Source organism: Sciurus vulgaris (genome assembly GCF_902686455.1).
Source record: "Sciurus vulgaris genome assembly, chromosome: 11".
Classification (NCBI taxonomy): domain Eukaryota; kingdom Metazoa; phylum Chordata; class Mammalia; order Rodentia; family Sciuridae; genus Sciurus; species Sciurus vulgaris.
This window is the reverse complement of record NC_136472.1, coordinates 53,563,036-53,576,114: the sequence shown is the minus strand read 5'-3', so window position 1 is coordinate 53,576,114 and position 13,079 is coordinate 53,563,036. Positions and strand designations below refer to the sequence as shown.

General features: G+C 38.2%; 2 protein-coding genes across 2 annotated transcripts in view; both read right to left on the bottom strand.

Annotated features, from left to right (window-relative positions):
- The window catches only part of LOC306639832 (mas-related G-protein coupled receptor member X2-like), a gene marked incomplete at both ends in the record, with an annotated part of 33,268 nt that extends 29,173 nt beyond the window's left edge, over positions 1-4,095 (bottom strand). The window contains one exon of the mRNA XM_079103539.1: positions 4,053-4,095. Within this exon, the coding sequence (XP_078959665.1) occupies positions 4,053-4,095 (43 nt within the window). The remainder of the gene's footprint in view (positions 1-4,052) is intronic.
- A 1,925-nt stretch (positions 4,096-6,020) lies between these two features.
- On the bottom strand, positions 6,021-12,879 carry LOC306639831 (mas-related G-protein coupled receptor member X1-like; the record flags this gene model as incomplete). Its single annotated transcript, XM_079103538.1, has 2 exons — positions 6,021-7,029; positions 12,854-12,879. 2 exons carry the CDS (start codon positions 12,877-12,879, stop codon positions 6,021-6,023), a joined length of 1,035 nt encoding a protein of 344 aa, XP_078959664.1.
- Between the last annotated feature and the right edge of the window lie 200 nt (positions 12,880-13,079).

Sequence of the window (13,079 nt, the reverse complement as noted above, 5' to 3'; positions counted from 1 at the left end):
CACAAAAAGTTGGTATATTTGGTAAATTGTGGTCATCAGTTTAAGTTCTAAGTAGACTTTCCTGATCCATTCATCGCAATATACACACTTGCTATTGAGATCTTCTCCCTCCCTCTTCCCCATATCATCTTGTATATAGGAATGATTCAGAGCCAAGTGTGCTCTGAATCATTGTGTATATAAGGAAATTTCTTCTTCCATACTGTTTTATAAGTGTTCAGGCACAATAACCAAATCTCATCTATTTTTATGGCCATTAATGGGGTATTGACAAGACTGGTGACCAGTACATATTATACTGACATATAGAAAGAGCATCCTATCAGCCTATTCAGTTTCCACTTAGCTGACACAAATAGGTGCAGAGAGTCTCTGTGCTTGTGATTATATTTATAGCACAGAGATACTAACTTGTGAGTCTTTCTTCATTAGAAAAACATTGCATTCAACCCATGTCTATGGTAAAGCCAAACACTGTATCTTTATTCTGAACACAGATTCCACACTTCACATATGATCAGACCACAGCAATCTCATAACTTCATTACCTGCTTGAGTTGTCCTGGATGAGCATGTGACCCCCAGGTGGGTCATGAATCAGCTTGAGAATCACCTGGCTCCAGGTGAAGTTCTTTCTCCATCCAGCACTCAGGTTCTGCTTCCCTAGGTATTTCAAGACTTCTGGTTGCTGAGATGTGCTGGCTGGAGGAAAGGGATTCTTTGCTGGATCACAGGGTAGTGGGAGTATGGGGTAGAACAATGCCTAGGGCCTAAGTACCTGGAGATTCTTCTTCTCAAAATGATTTTAGAAGGTGCATTTTGCTTTGATGTCAGAGTGTAGCAGGAGGGCTATTATAAAATTTGAAATAATGAGTATTTTGGATTCATGAATTTAGAGAATTGCTGAGGATGTTGACTCCTGAGGATGTTTAATGGCAAACATCTGATATCTTCTTTTTTCTGTCACATAAGGTAGAAAACCAGACAATTGTGAATTTGAACAGAAATTCTTTCCATTGAAATAAAAAAATTGAAAAGAGATTACATTTAATAAGACAGATTAGGAGGAAGTTAACTTGAGAAGTTTACTGGTAATGTCAGGAAGGATGGAGATATTGTACTTTCCATTCAGTGTTTTCACTCAAGAAAACTAGAAAACTTGGAAGAGAACAACCTTGTTGAAGATGGTGAACAGGCTTTGGGGGAAGAAGACCAGTGTAAGAGGAGAATTGCTGAAAAAGGTCTGCACAGCTGCTTTTGCTGAATCCACCCAAAATTCTAGGCAGCAAGGCCAATCTGCCCCCAAGCAAATCACACATAAACATATTTGACCCACTGCATTCAAAAAATCAGAAGCCAGATATCAGACTTCCTGGATATAAATATGAGGATGATAAAAAATATGAGAAGGCCAGACCTGATATCTGAATAGAAACCCATTTCCATTCTCATCTAAAACTTGGATTGTGCACTGCAGAGTAGATGCTCTATTACATAGAAAATTGTATCGTCCCAACATCCCCACTCAACATACTGCGTAAGGATCCCAAACTCCACTCAGTGTGAGAAGCATTCAAATATTTTCTTTCAAATGCAGGAATTCAGAAGGATATGTAAGTGATCATGTTAACTAAGATAAATTCCATCTGAGAAAAATGAAAGAACTTATTTTAGGGCCTAGAAAAAAAGTGTTTGTTGTAGCTATATATGATACTAGAGTGCATTATTGTTACATATTATACCTACATGGAGTATAACTTATTCTAATTAGGATCCCATTCTTGTGGTTGTACATGATGTGCAGTTTCATTGGTCATGTATTCATATATGTGCATCAGGAAGTAATCTCCAATTTGTTTTACTGTCTTTCCTATTCTCATTTCCCCTCCATTCTCTTTATTGTCTAATCCAATGAACTTCTATTTTTCTCCCTCCCCTTATTGTGTATTAACATCACTGTATCAGATAGAACATTTGGCCTTTGGTTTTTTGAGGATTGGCTTATTTTATTTAGCATGATAGTCTCCAGTTCCAAACATTTTTGAACAAATGCCATAATTTCATTCTTCTTTATGGCCCAGTAATACTCATTGTGTATATGCACCACATTATCTTTACCTATTTGTCTGTTGAAGAATATCTATGCTGGTTCCATAGCTTAGCTATTGTGAATTAAACTGCTATAAACATTGATGTGGCTGTATCACTGTAGTAGGCTGATGTTAAATCCTTTGGGTATATGCTAAGGAGTGAGATAACTGGACCAAATGGTGGTTCTATTCCAAGATTACTGAGGAATTTCCATAGTGCTTTCCAGAGTTCTTACACCAATTTTCAGTTCCACCAGAAAGGAAAGTGTGTTCATGATGACTCAGATGTGAGCATGACTGGGCCTAGTGACCATGAAATGGCTCAGCGTGCAGGCCAGTGAAGACAGAAACAGTGCTTATATTCCCAGCATCTAACTTTGTGTGCAGCATCCTGTGTAATCATATTCACCCTTTACTGCACTCCACATGTTTTGGTATGTTGTGCTCATTTTCTTCTTTCTCAATATTCTTAACAATTTTTCTTTTATTTCTTTATTGACACATTTGTGGATCAGGAGTATGTTTGATTTTCATGCATTTGTGAACTTTACAAAATTCTTCTTGATGATTTTTTAAAATCCTGTAAGTCACACTGTGTCTATGTGAGAATTTAATTCAATTATATAAGGTTGTTATTGATATTTAAGTCTAGATATACCCCATTTTATTGCATTTTTATGGTGATCCATATATATTTCTTTCTTTTCTCCTTTCTTCCTCCCTCCCTTCATCCCTCCCTCCCTCCCTTCCCTCATTCCTTCCTTATCTCTCTTCTTGCTTTTCCTTATGCTTTCCTCTTTGTCAACTTCTTTTTTCTATTCTTATTTTATACTTTTGTTGTCAGAAACATTATATGCCATCAAAATGCTTACATTTATCAATATTTGTTCTGTTTCCTACTTATGATCATTCCTGGCAGATGTTCTGTGTGCACCTGAGGGGAATGTGGTTGGTCTTTCAGTTGGATAAAGGATTCTCTATTGTATTGTTCATCTATTGTTAGGTTCATTTGGTCTAAAGTGTTTTTCAAGTTCAGTGTTTCTTTATCAGTTTTCTGTTTAGATGAGGTGTCCATTACTAAAAGTGGCATACTGAAATCTCCCACTATTATTATATTGCAATGTAGTTGATCCTATAGATCCTTTAATATTTTCATTGTCTATTTATGGGCTCCACTGTCATGTGCATATATATTCATAATCATTATATACTCTTAATTAATTGACCTCATTTTTATTACATGGTGAATTCTTTGTCTCTTTTTATGTTTGACCTAAAGCTTAGTTCATTTGGTCAATCATCTTTCTATCTATCTATGTATCTTACTATCTATCATCTATATTTCTATCTGTCAATTTATCTATCTCTTTATGTCTCCATCCCTGATTTAATTTGGTTTATAGTGATATAAAATATCATTTTTCTTCTTTTAAACATCTTTGGAATCTGGGCATTGAATCTAGGGCCTTATGCATGCTGGGAAAATGCTTTAAAACAGCTATATCCCAGACTTTGTTTTCACTTTAAATCTATGGGTGCCATTTTGAGAGAAGCAAACCTCTTATAGGCAGTATATAGTAGGGTCTCGCTTCATTTTAAATGAATTACATTCCCAAATATAAAGACAGAGGTTTTAAAATCCTATACATCACTCTCTGTATTTGGGAATGTAATTCATTCATATTCAAGGTAATTATTGATAGATAAATCCAGGCAGACTGCATTTAATTCCACTTTTCTTTATGGTGATCTATATATGTTTTCTTCCTTCATTATCACTATGAATCACCACTACTCCCATTTCCATCCCTCCAAATCCTATTTATTTTTCATTGTCAAACTCAAGTATTGATGTGACTGAAAAGGTGGCAGAGGCTCATGCCAGGTAATGGTAGAACTATCAGTTCAAATTCCAAATATTTCAAGAATTCCTTGTCTACCGGCCACCACACACACACTTACTTGTGAAATCTTCTTGCAAACTTATTCGAGTCTGTGTTTGCATATTGGCATGATAAAGCCAATAACATCAGATCTCTAAGGAGATTACTTCTTTTAAATTCTGTGCTAAACTCCCGAAGAAGAGCAAAAAAAATAAATAAATAAAATACACTGTTTTTAGGTGAGTTTTGGTGTATGAGTGATATTGATTCCCAGTATATACCACCCTCTATCCTGAGTTCAGATACCCATCACAAGTTGAAGAATACATACTTACTGTGATTATAGCCATGGGGTTGAGACGTGAGCCGTTTTTAGTTGGTTCTTTTAGGTTATCCATGAAAATAGGATTCATTTTGACATTATTATAAAACCATGAAATATAATTTGTTCTAATTCACTCCCCTTACTTCCCCTTTCCCTCCCTTCTTCCTCCTCCTGTTCCTTTCCCTCTTCTCTTCTGATCTTTCTACTCTTTGGTTATAGTTTTATAAAAATTAGTGTCTTGTGGGTGTATACTCATTATGGTATATTCATATATGTTCATAGAAATGTTAGGTAAGATTAATTTCACTGTCTTTTCCAATCCCATTCATCCTCCTTTCCCTTCAGTTCCCTTTGTCTACTCCAGTGATCTTTCTCCTATCCCCTCCCAACCTATTATTTGGAATATTTTCCTCATATCAGTATGGAGATTCCTCAAAAAATAGTAATGGACCACCACATGACCCAGCTATCTCACTTCTCAGTATATATCAAAGTGATTTAAATCAAGGTACTACAGTGATGCAGCAACATCAATGTATATAACAGCACAATTCACAACAGTCAAATTTTGGAGCCAACCCAGGTGCTCCTTAAAAGGTGAATGGATCAAGAAATTATAGTACATATGCACAGTGGAATATTACTCAGTCATAAGGAAAATTGACTTTATGGCCTTTACCAGTAAAGGGATAGATCTGGACACTATCATGCTAAGTGAAACATGCCAGTCCTCAAAAGTTAATAGTTGAATGTTCACAGCTTCTGAGGTGGCCTGTCTCACAATGCTGTTCCATTTAGACCATGTCCATAGTGAGTCAATTGTTCCTGTCTTATTCTGAAAAACATATTCCAGTTCACAAGTGGCATAAGATTCAGATTTGGCAATTCAATAAACTTAGTACCCGCTTGGATTGCTTGGGGTGCGCATATCACCCAATTTAATCATAGGATCAGCTTGAGACTCAACTTGTCCTAACTCCATGTCTTGTGCAATCTATAGTCTTGCATTCTTGGGATCTCTAGCCCTACACATGCCATGATTTCAGTTATGGTACATGTTTCTAGGCTGTGTACTGGTACAGAAAACAGCCAAATAACCACATGTCAGTTCTCAGGAGCAAAGGTCATGGTTTTAACTGCTAAAACCCAAGGCCAACTTGTCATCATGCTATGGACAAATACTACAAGAAGACTTTTCATAAACTTCATTTCCTGGGTTGTCCTTATGCAGGTGGAGACTCTACCTTCATACCACAGGGAACACTATTTTACTGTAAAAGAACTCTCTCATTCAGAACCAATCTTTCTATCTGCATCAATGTCCTAACACATAACTCAAGACTAAGTGCTCATAGCATAGAGACAAATAAGAGATCATTATTTTCTATAACTTCAGGTAGAAAATATTAAAAAATAAGAGGTATATAATTTTGTACCAGTATCCTTTTTCCCTTGGAGTAAACATGTCAAAGAAAAACATTAATGAAAAAGATTTAGATGAAATATGATGAGACATTTATTGAAATAGCAAAAATTGATTGAGTTATTCTTACTTAAGATTGGTTTCCATAAGAAAAAGAAGAAAATCCAGATTAACATAAACCCATTGGAAGGCATGGAAGTACTTCAGGGGCCCGAGGCTGAGAGGAGAGCAAACTGTCAAGTGGGGCTGGGCACTGTTGCCTCTTGAAGGCACATTTGATGGACCAGAGCAGAGGCTCTTCACCCCTGCTCCACTCTGCTGCTTGACATCTCCAGGGTTCCCTGAGAAAAGTTGCTTTCACATTCCTCCTTCTCAGGAGTGTCCTGCAGAGCCCGCTCAAGCACCAGCTTGAGGTTCTTCCCCCGTAAACGCTGCCTAAAGGAGCCAACGAAGAAGTAAATGATGGGGTTGGCAGAGCTGTTAACGGAGGACAAAACAAGTGAAACCAGAAAAGGGAAACTGTCTCGGGGAATATATTTCTGAATTCTGATTACCAGGAACAAACAGATTCCAAAGGGCAAACCACAAAAGAAGAAGACTAATGCCGTGAGCAGGATGGTAACATACAGCCTGGTCAGAGGTTTTCGCCTGGATCCACAGAGCATCCTACCCAGCAAGGTCAGACTGGAGCCTAAGAGAACCACAAATAAAAAAACCAGCCATGCCAATATAGCAAAATCAACTTTTTTATAATGATCTTCAGTTTTTTTGACATGAAAAAAATAGACCTTGTCCAGGATGCTCAGAAGCATGGACAAGGCCCAGAACAGGGCACACAAGATAGCTGATGTGTGTCTTGGGCGATGGCAGTGGTACCAAATGGGCCACAGGACTGATAGGCAGCGCTCAGTGCTAATAGCACTGAGTGTGCTCAGGCCTGCAATGTAGGAAATGATTGCCCCAATTCGTATGATGCCATAGGTAACGATGTGCATGTGAAGGATGCTTTCAATGAAATCCATCAGGCAATCAGCAATATAGAGGCAGAGAAGGAGGAAGTCAGCAGCAGCCAGGTTTAGGATGTAGGTGTAAAAGGCATTTCTGTGCATACGACAACCCAAGGACCAGAGCACAGATGCATTTCCTGCCAGCCCAAACAGGGAAATGATGAAAGCCAACACTCGTAGAATCATATTATTCATGTCACCAACTGGAGAAAAGTTCTCATAGCTTTCATTGGTTGGTGTGGCTTCTGTTCTCCAGGCTGAGATGGTTGGATCCAGGTTCTTAATATCTTCATTGTGACCCCTGGGAACACAAAGAAGACTTGAGCACTAGGGGCAATAGCTCATGTGATCAGGATCACCCTCCTATGAGATTACTATATCCATTTCAAGGAATAGGGAAACATAGGTGAAGTAACTTATTAACAGATAGGGATTCCTGAACACCCTGAGCTCTCTCCCTGAGCTAAGTGACAAAGAAATATGCTATAATCTGAACACCCCCAATCAGAGGGGACCAGCATTAGTCTATCCTGGGTCAGTTTTTTCACAGGTGTAGGAATTGAGGCAGACCAAGAGGTGATTATAATATTCCTATCACAAAGAGGGTTTCATTCAGGGAGGCAAAAGGAGACCTGGCTTTATGGCCATGAGGGTAATGTGAGCTTTTGCTAAAACAGGACTGAAAATGACTCCGTAGAGAAATAGCTCAGTGTGTCAGACATTGAAGACAAGTTCACTTGTAATCCCCAGTGCTGAACTCTGTGTCGCCCACATGACCTCAATATCTACTTAATGAATGAATATATGAACTAGAAGCCTTACAGTGCTAGATGATGTGGGTTAAATGAAAAGTGAAATTAAAATATAATGAAAAACTTAACACACACACATAATGAGATGAAGAAAATGCCATTCACCATAATCCTCAATGTGAGCAGTCCTGGGTGTTTTTAGAATTAATTATGTGTGACAAAATAACTGCTGTTGACTACTCATGTGCCTTTACAATGTGGATTCTAGACGGCTTTGTTTATCACATATAGGCATTTGGTGAACAGTGTGGGGGTCAGATATGTGTCTTGACTGAAAGACTTAGCAGTATAGAAGAGGAGGGTGTGAACGAGGATGGGGTACGAGTGTCCCTGGAAAGAGGTACTTGAAAAAGGGGTCTTTCTACAGAGTACTAAGTGGTTCATACAATATTAGCCTACTCCATTCCCTCTAAGGTGATCCTTAGTAGCATTTTTCTTTTCGATGAATGTTTTTGGGTGAGCAGAATATATTTAGTGAAATTAATAGAGGGCATGGCTTGATGCATAGAGTTGTTCAAGCAGATTTCAAACAGGTAAAAGAACCAACTCTTAACAATTAAAAGGAGTTAATTTCAATGTTGCCACATAATTTCACTTTGGTTCTTCCAAAAAGTCTATGAGATAAGAATTTCTATCTGTGCAATTTTTACAGAGGATGGAATTGGAGCACAAGCAGGATCACTTGATAACCCCTGGTGTCACACAGTATGCATTTCAACACCCCAAGTTCTACAGTTTTATCAGAACTTTGGCCCTAAACCACTCTGTGTTGATCATATGTGGACGAGAAAGGTACAGAGTAGTAAATTCCAAGTTATATCTCAGATGGCAGTGAAATGACAAATAAAATGAAATCTAGAAGCAAAGTTCAGAAACAGAGAGGAAGAGAAGCCAATCAAAGAAGGCACAAAAGGGTTATGGGTATAAATCAGGAGCAGATATGAGAATCCAGAAGCCCTTTGCTGTCTCACAAACTAGCTATGACCTTGGAATCCAGAGAACACACAGGGGAAGTAGATCTCTAAGGGGAGAGAGGGAACATCCTACTCTGGACCTGCATAGAGGATCTGAAGTGAACACATCTGTCATAAGCTTTCTTAGATAGCTAAGTTCCATCAGCATTGGTTGATTTGCACAGGAAACAGGAGGGAAAATGGAAGTGCTGGTGTCCTGAATGAATGCAGTTTCCATATTTCTTTCATCTGAGTATGGTGACTGTGGAATCAAATATGAAGCTCTGTAAGGACCTTCCACTTTCAAGTCATATTTTGTTTGCTTTATTCACTACTATACCCCAATAGATATCTTTGCAGGTATCTATTATAACACCTTACCTAAAACAAAAATAAACTGAGGCTCAAACAAAGGAATTTTCCAAAATCACATCTTCAAGAGCAGGTCCAACTCCAGCCCCGTCTCCTGGAGCCCTATCTGAAGCTTTGCCACTGTTCTCTGCCCCATCTTGCCTTGTTTTGTTTTCAGAGCTTCCAAAGAATCTTTATAGAACCACAGAATCTGAGACATCATCAACACATGTCACAACTACTAAAGTCTTTTAAGTTCTTCAATAACACCATTTGTCTTCCATCATAGTGATTTTCTGAATTTTAGGTCTCAAGGATCCCAATTACCTTCCTGTCTTAATGCTGATATCACCACATGACTAGGCATTGACCAAAGGTAGTGAGCAGAGTGATGTAACCAACTCCTGAGTTATAGGACTAATAGAAGGAGCCTAGCCTGCATTTTCTTCTCTATTTTCTCCCTGGCATTCATTCTGATATGTTTGGAGTCATTTAGGGCCACAGGATGATGGGACCCTTAGAGGCCTGGAAAGCAGCACTATCAAAGAATTGAGTCTGATGCTCTGGAGCTTACAGTACATGTCTAACACATATCCTGTTAAGGTCATTAGTGGTTCAGTTCAAGAGATACTTTCATTTTAAACAAGAATGAAGGTTTTTTCTTTTAAAATTATATTCCACTTTAAAGCCATTTCTTTATGAATGTAGGTGATTATTCCATAAAATCAATGCAAGAGAAAGAATATGTAAATAGGAAAAACATTTCAGTGGAGATAAAATGGCAATGGATTCAATGATATTAGGTTGAAAAAAGCCCCAGAGAGTAGGAAGATAGAAGGAGCAGTGAGGGACAGTTTCATTGTCCTGACAGTTTTTATTCCATCCTTCTCCTCTGCCTTGATAGAGTTTCCAAACTGGTGGCTTCTTAGCACCCCAACAATGGCATCCTTTTCCTTCTTGTTTCTGGGTGAACTGAGCTACCTGGTGATACAGACAGGACAGCAGAGGATGGGAGGAGGGAAATTTGAGTTTTCAATCTCCTAACTGTCTCCTGCAGGCAGTGTGTTGGCAGTGGCACTGCTCCTCCTCCTGCCTGGTCCTCTTTAGTAATACAGCTACACCCAGGCTAGGCTCTGTCCCTGGTTAGTGCTCCCTCCTTTGTCCCTTACAGTCTAGGTATGGAAACAGTGCTCGACCCTTGCTTTTCTTAGAATACCTTGGCATGCATGTTCCCTTAATCCTTTACATCTTTGAAAATAATCCCTCCTGGTGTATTCCTCAATCATTCTAATATGAACCATCTATTTCTTGTTAGAACATTATGAAATACAAAAGGAAAGTATTTTTGAAAAGCAAAAGAAAGCAATGAAACCCATTTTATAGCATCTTTGTCTAGTAAACAATACCTCCATGTGGCTATACTTTTTAAACAAATTTTTATAAAAGGCAGACATCTATCCATGACACCAAATATGAATGGTTGGAAAAGGGGAGAATGAGAGCTAAATCAGAAGGGAAAAAATCTCATTAAACTCTCAAATCAGGAACTTCAGGCACCCAGTCTTCAGAAGTATGATTCTGTCTCCTGACTTTTCCTGAAAGAAGCACCATGACCCATTCCATGTAGCACTCTGTGGTAGAAACACAGGAATGTTAACTCGGAGCAAAACCTGTACCTAACAGGTTCTGACAGTTCTTACCTTTCTTCCATTCTCTGCAGAGGTGAGAGCTGAGCTGTGCTGTTAGAAGAGAGGTTTTCTGAGATGGAGTAACCCCACCACATAATTCTTCATTCTCCAAGTGGAGAGACGTCTATGGAAGCTGTATATAAATCCAGTGACCAATTGAGGCTTTTAAGATTCTAAATGGTCCCTGTGATTTTAAGCCCTTGGATTAGGAGCACGTTAGAGAACACAGTCATTTGAGGGCTCATTTTAAGGAAGGTGTTTCTGTGTCCATTCCGCTCACATATTGGCCTCTCCCTTCCATCCTGTTCACTCCACCTACCTGTAAGTGGTTGCTTTTCTCTGTGCTTTGCCACTTATGATCCTAGGTAACAATGTAAGCAAAGTGTGCATTCATACTAAGTTTAATTACTAGATAACAAAGTATATCATTGATTCATTAAAGGCTCATGTTGCACTGACCCCATTTTTAAAATTTTTTACCTCATCATTAATGAATTTATTTCTACACAGTTTTTCCAAATGACAGAATAAAAAGATGGGAGTTCTATACTCCATTCTTATTTTTCTCATTATTACCTCTGAGTAGCAAACATATTTCTATTTTTAATGTGTCAGCATAAAGAGATTAATCAACTGACATCTCTTACAAATATGAAGTGTTCAGCACATAAAACATGCCTTTTTTTCCCTCCCTGTACTTCATGAAATTTGTTGTTTTAAACTTTTCCTCTAGTGTAGACATTCCAAATTTATTTCTTAACTCACATGGCTTCCCTTTTTGTTTTTCATGTTATATTTGTAGTAGGTTATATATAATTTCTTAGCAGATGAAGATAGAAAATATTATGCTAATTGAAATAAGCCAAATCAAAAACACCAAAGGCTGAATGTTTTCTCTGATATGTGAATGCTAAATCACTATAAGGTGGTAAGGGTAGGAAAGAATAGTTACTTTATATTAAGTAGTGAGGCGTGAAGGGAGGGGAAAGGGTACAGGTGAAGTGACAATAGCAGAGTGAAACAGACATTATTACCTCATGAACATGTATGACTACATGACTGATGTGATCCTACAATATGTATAAACTGAAAAATGAGAGATTACACTCCATTTATGTATGGTCTATCAAAATGTAAAGGTGCTTTCTACTGTCATGTACAACTAATTGGAACATATTTGAAAATTAAGTTTAAAAGTGCAATTTGAATTAGAATCTAAAGTGGACATAAATCTTGGGGGTCATTGGAGAAATGCTATGGTTTAGATTTGGTTTGGTTTTGTTCTCTTGTGAATTCATATGATTGTTTCTTTGATTCAAAAGTGGCAGTAGGGGGAGATTTTGTGGACTATTTGAGAGGTGGGACATAGTAATATTCTTTAGGTCATTGGAGGCTCTTTTGTTGATGTAGTTCTCATGCAGCCCCTAGATTTCCTGTGATAGAGTCTTCATAAAGAAGCAAGCATGGCCCCACCAGCTTTCTCCTTCCTAGCTGGAGATATGACCCTTATTTCAGGCCCACTTCCATTACCCATCCAAGGGCCTGAACCAGAGCCTGGGCTGTGAAGTATTGCCTTTCGGTCAAATCTGTAAGCTAATTTAACCAGTTTATTTCATGAGTAGCTGTGTCAGAAATTTTGTTATAGTAGATAAAGCTAATTAATGAAGAAAGTAATTTGAAAGTTCAGAAATTTTCTTCTGTGGGTTGATTCAACAAGTATTTCATAAGAACCTTAATTATGTGTTGAATTGTCTTAGAAATATTTATTTGGAAGTCCTAACCTACATTGTCTCAGAATATAACTATTTGGAGATGACATCCTTCAAGACTATTAAGATTTTCCAAATTTGTTCATCTCTGTATACACAATTACTAATGAGATCATCTCCTTCTCTCTTCACATCTCATCTTGTATCCTGAAAGGTTTCACAAACAGTTGTACCTACATTTTTGTGTATATAAGGAAATCTCGTCTTCCCTACTCTGTAGTAAGCTCCCAGGCATTGGAACCAAATGTCACCTATCTTTAGGGTCAGCGTTGTTTTATTGACAGTATTTGGGTTCAGTACATATTATGCTGACATACAGAAAGAGCATCACAACAGCTTTTGCAAATTACAGGTAACTGACAAACAGGTACAAAGAGTCTATGTCCATTATGATGATACTTATGGTAGAGAGATATTATCTTGTGAGTCTTTTCTCATCAGGATGGTAGTTGCATTCAGCTCATATCAAACACTGCACATTTACTCTGAACACGCATTCCATACGTCTTGTGGTGTTAAGATCAGACCAGTGCAATTCTGTAACTGCATTACCTGTTTGAGTTGCCCTGGATGGTCATGTGGCCCCAGGTGGTCACTGATTAACCTGAGAATACAGGTTACCTGATTCCAGGTGAAGTTCTCTTTGCCATTACATATTCAGGTTCTGCATTCCTAGGTATTTCACGTTCTGGTCACTGAGGTGAGCAGGCTGGTCAGAAGCGATTCTTTGCTAGATCACAGGGTAATAGGAGTAGGGAGTGGAGCAGTTCCTGTGACC